The sequence below is a fragment of the Schistocerca serialis genome, chromosome 3 (genome assembly GCF_023864345.2).
Source record: "Schistocerca serialis cubense isolate TAMUIC-IGC-003099 chromosome 3, iqSchSeri2.2, whole genome shotgun sequence".
NCBI classification, from domain to species: domain Eukaryota; kingdom Metazoa; phylum Arthropoda; class Insecta; order Orthoptera; family Acrididae; genus Schistocerca; species Schistocerca serialis.
The window spans coordinates 1,088,444,481-1,088,449,260 of record NC_064640.1 but is presented as its reverse complement, the minus strand read 5'-3'; the positions used below and the strand labels follow the sequence as shown (position 1 = coordinate 1,088,449,260).

The window sequence follows — 4,780 nt, the reverse complement described above, 5'->3', positions numbered from 1 at the left end:
CGAAGGATGGAGCACTACGAGTGGTCTGAAGGCATGCTTCACGAAGATGAATGGTTTGCAGGGAAGGTTATCTGGCCTAATGAGGCACAATTCAACCTGAATGGTAATGTAAACTGTCATAGCTGCGTGTATTGGGCTGCTGAAAATCCTCATGTTCACATGGACAAACATGTTACTTCACTTGGTGTTAATGTGTGGTGTGGTCCGTCATAGTATTGTTTCTCTGACCCATTCTTCTTCGAAGGTACATAACTGGTGAGGTGTATCATATGCTGCAAACATTGATTTTATTAGCCATCCAAGAGGTGTTTGGAAACAAAAGATTTTTACCTACAAGACTGTACTCCGCCTCACCACCACAGAGATATCAGATTCTACTTAGATGAAAATCTACCTGGACGATGGATAAGTCGAAGAGGAGCTGTCAAGTGCCCACCAAGGTCACGGGACCTTAAAATTCTCGACTTCTACCAATGGGGGACCTCGACAAACAAAGTTTACCAACAGAACCCAGCTACACTGAATGAGATATGAGAGACCATCAAGACATCCTGTGCAGCTACCACACTGGCAACACTGACAGCTGTACTTCAGTCAACAATTCAGCAACATTGATGTTGCTTGGCTGCTAACAGGTGTCACTTTGAACACACAAAATGATCTTCCTCCCATGCAAGAATTTTGACACTATGCCATTTTGTTCCATCAATATTGACTATCAAAGAGAGTCTACATTTTTCTGGACCCCTCTGTATTACCACTGTCACAGTTTCACTATTTTAGACAATGGGACAGGCACAGTTTTTCCCTAACTAAAGAATATAATTTATTCTTCACCAATGAAGCACAACATTGAGAGAAAATTTTGGAATTCGGTACAGTTACGTTGCAAATTTCAAACTCACAGTTATTCATCTAACAGATGTGCTTTTTAAAAAGAAATGCTGCACATGCAATGCCCGGGATTGTAGCGACGGCACTGTACTTTGGGAGGAGAGTGACAAAAATACTGACAGTGACAAAACAATGAATGTTAGTGAAGTTAAGAGTGTCTTACATGATAACTGCAACTGAAAGGTTTGTTTTTGTGCGTAATTTATCTACAGTGTACTACAAAAAAAGTGGTTAAGGGTAAATCACATTTTGAAAAGCTTTTGTAAATGGGCAACTTGACAAATTATTTTTAATTAAGTTTCTCTCTTTTTCGAAATTAAAGGTGCAACTTATATTCAGTCCAATTCGATGTGTATATAATTTATGATAACTATGAACAGACTTTGAAATATGCCTACATCACACCAGGTATACTTAACTTATTTCACTGACCCACACAGATGCTCATGTCCGGTGGAAGTCTCCTCTAGTTCCCCCACTTTTGGCCAGAAGCCTTATTTCAGATATCACAATGTCATGACTCACAGCTTTGCACATATCGTACACTGTTAAGGCAGACACCGATACAGCAGTGAGAGCTTCCATCTCCACGCCCGTCTGCCCTCTACACTTTGCCGTGCCAGTTATAATCACACAGTTGAGAGCAGAGTCCAGTTCAATGTCCACAGCCACAGAGGATAAAGTTATGTTATGACACAGAGGGATAAGGCTGGACGTCTGCTTGGACCCCACAATTCCCGCCAGGCAAGCAACGCTAAGTACGTCACCTTTCTTCAGGCCATTTTCTCGTACGAGTTTCATCAGTTTGGGTCCCACAAAAACCTTTGCTCGTGCTATAGCAGTCCGTTCTGCCACCAGCTTCGAACCCACGTCGACCATTTTCGCCCTGCCGGTCCGGTCAACATGAGTCAGACTTCCGGACTGTGCTCCCAAACTGCAGAAACGCAAGAGAAGACAGAGGGCTGTGCTCTGTGTGTTTGTCTTGTTAGGAGTCCTGCATTGCACATAATGCTTGGGGTACAGGGAAGCAAAAGAAACTGTTTTCTAGCTTCAGTCACTACACTCAAATTATGTGACAACAACTGAAACATCTGTGTATCCGACACAAACAGGGGCGAAATATTGGTTTCTGAGAAGAAGTACTTTTGAAAATCTTGTTTCTGAAGGTTTAACAACTTCCGACTTTGTGCCTTCACGACATCACTACAGCCATCAAGTTCAGTGCCACCTGGAACAAAAATACAAGCTGTAACAAAGAACACTTCATAATCTGAAAATAGGTTAACTACAAAAGAATTTTTAAGCATTCGTGTTGAAACACCCCCGATTAATTCCTTTACTGGATTTTGGGTAATTTACCGAAGCCACCAAACAGTTAATTATTATGATATATGACCTTGTGCTTACTGGATGAAAGGCTATTGGTTGTTCTGCTTTGTTCTGCTGTGGTTTCGGGAGTATTTCAACCGAATGCGGCTGTTCTGAGACGGAATAGCTAATGATTGAAAGTTTGTCTATTATTAAGTATCACAAAGGTTGTGATGTACAACTGATATATATTTCATACTAACACACAAATTCTGAGGCAGTTGCTACCTTTGCCTTACACGTCTAATTGCGGTTATCTCTTTTTATTGATTGCTGATTTTCAGTACTTTGTCACAGGCAATGCTGATGGTTAACATTCATAACAATCCTCACTGCAATCCATGGTTGTTGCTGGCTGACGCGGTTGACACGAAACACGTAATTTGGCACTTGTCACTTTCTGTTTCATATCACTCGCGAATCGGCATTAGTGAGAGTCAACACCACGAGGATCAGGGGGACGTGCTCACTCGTCATACTCCAGTGAATTTTACCGTTTACAACTCACTAGACCACCATTCTTGCCCGTCTTTCCCGCTCTACTTCTCACTCGACACTCTACCATACTACTGCGCACTCAGCACTAGTCTCACTGCCTACTACAGCGCTCGACAATCGACTCCTGTCCGCTATCGACCTGGGCGTCAGATACTAGCATCTATGTTTGTGGGATCACGGATCCCTTACAGTGTTCAAGACAAGTTCTTTGAACCTTAATGATCTGTGATGATTCTTTTCTTTCCTAAGCTAAGGTCGAAAATCTGTTTCGTCTGCAGAAGTGTGCAATATGAATATTACACAAAGTTGATAGGAACATCTCACATAAATCTGCTCAGTGGCTGTAGATTTCACAATCTTGCAGGAGTGGATACAAGGGGAGGTCATAGCAATGATGATAACTACCACCCACTTCCCAAACAACATATTATACTGGGGTGCCCTTAAGAAGGAAGCAGTGTGGTGCATTCTGTGCAGAAAGAGATGGGGAATGCTTTATGGTGCTGTCTGTGTGTTCTCTCTCTCTCTCTCTTTCTCGCTATCCCACGACTCACATTTCAGCCACTTCCAACCCTCGTATCTTGCACAGGCCACTGTGTCTGCTTCTGACTCTGCCTAGTAGAATTTATGCGGTCGGAAAGCTATCGCTGTTGCTTTCTAATGTAATACTTGTCATGTTTCCTTTATGCCAGCCATTGTGAACACTAATGGCTAAGTAATCTCACCATACCTAAATGCCTTGTATCGTACACGCACCACAAAATGCACACTACAGACAGATGTGGCAGAATGGCACAATGTCTTTATATTTCTTACTTCACCAATTTCCAAATGCACGCATAACTTTTGGAGAAGGAGGTAGTGTGGAAACAGAAGTGTGTCAAAAATGCCAAGTTCTTCCAGCAATGACAAGCTACATGTAATAAAGGACACTTTTCAGTTGCTCGTGCTAGGGTCTGCCCACAAGGACATGCTTTTGGTCTGATTGACAACATTCCAGCCGGGTAAAGCTGCACACCACTGGGTTGAACATACCAGCTGTCAACAACAGATCCGATACAACAACAACAGAAAGAATGACTTCCCGAACACAGTTGGAAATCACTGATAGAAACAGTATTCCCCTCATTCACATGTGTTTGCAGACCTCTGTTCAGTCATAATGTTTATTGAAAGAACGATGGTGAGCACACAGTTTGACAGAGTTCAACTTGGTTGTTACGTGATTGTTCAGCTTTTTCCTTCTTTCCTCCTCCCGTTTCTCTTCCCAAAATCTTTTCAATCTTTGACTGTGTTCTTGTTTCCTTTGATATGTACATATTTTCTCTGTTTTCTTCCTTCCCTTTACTTCAAGTTTTATGTTCATAATTTTGTTTCTGAATTTGTCTCTTCCATTCATCATTTCCATTCTGATTCCTGCTCGTTTTAGCCTTCTTCTATTTCTTGAAACCAACTAGTTTTTTTGATTAAGGCATTTACTACATCCTAAATCCCTTTGTGAATCTGTCGCTGTTCATTGTGTGTATGTGTCCACAGAATGTTAGTCGCTGTTTTCTGATTGTGACTGAGTCTGCCTCTGTGTTCTTATAATTCTCTGGTTGATCTTTTCATCCATATACCATCTCTGTGCACTGCTCCAAAAAATTTTCTGAGGATTTTGCATTGTATTCTTTCTGCTTTGTGGTGCCTGGTCCTCAGATTGTGGTCATTTCTGATGCGAAGAGTGCTTCTGATACTATAACTGTATTGTAGCGCATGTGTTTGCCTTGTACTGAAATGTTTCTTTTATTATTGTGTGTCCATGTCAGTTTGTACACTTTCTGAAGTTCTTTTGTTTGTTCTATGTTTTCTTCCTTCTTTGATCCACCTATTTGTATTGTTGCTACTATATTGAATAATTTAATATATTTTTGTGTGTTTATTATTGTTATTAAAATTGTAGATGTCTGTCGTATACTAACAGTGAGGTTGCTAGCGAGTTGCATTTTTGAGGGAAGCTGGGCGAGGGGGGTGGAAACAA

General features: G+C 41.3%; 1 protein-coding gene across 1 annotated transcript; it reads right to left on the bottom strand.

The window, feature by feature from the left end:
* Positions 1 to 1,338: 1,338 nt before the first annotated feature.
* Positions 1,339 to 1,773, bottom strand: LOC126471394 (molybdenum cofactor biosynthesis protein 1-like). The gene has a single exon (XM_050099519.1). The coding sequence runs from the start codon at positions 1,771 to 1,773 to the stop codon at positions 1,339 to 1,341; it is 435 nt and encodes a 144-aa protein (XP_049955476.1).
* Between the last annotated feature and the right edge of the window lie 3,007 nt (positions 1,774 to 4,780).

Excerpts from the sequence above, each read along its gene's own strand:
- LOC126471394 (XM_050099519.1), bottom strand. The coding sequence starts at position 1,773 with ATGGTCGACGTGGGTTCGAAGCTGGTGGCAGAACGGACTGCTATAGCA.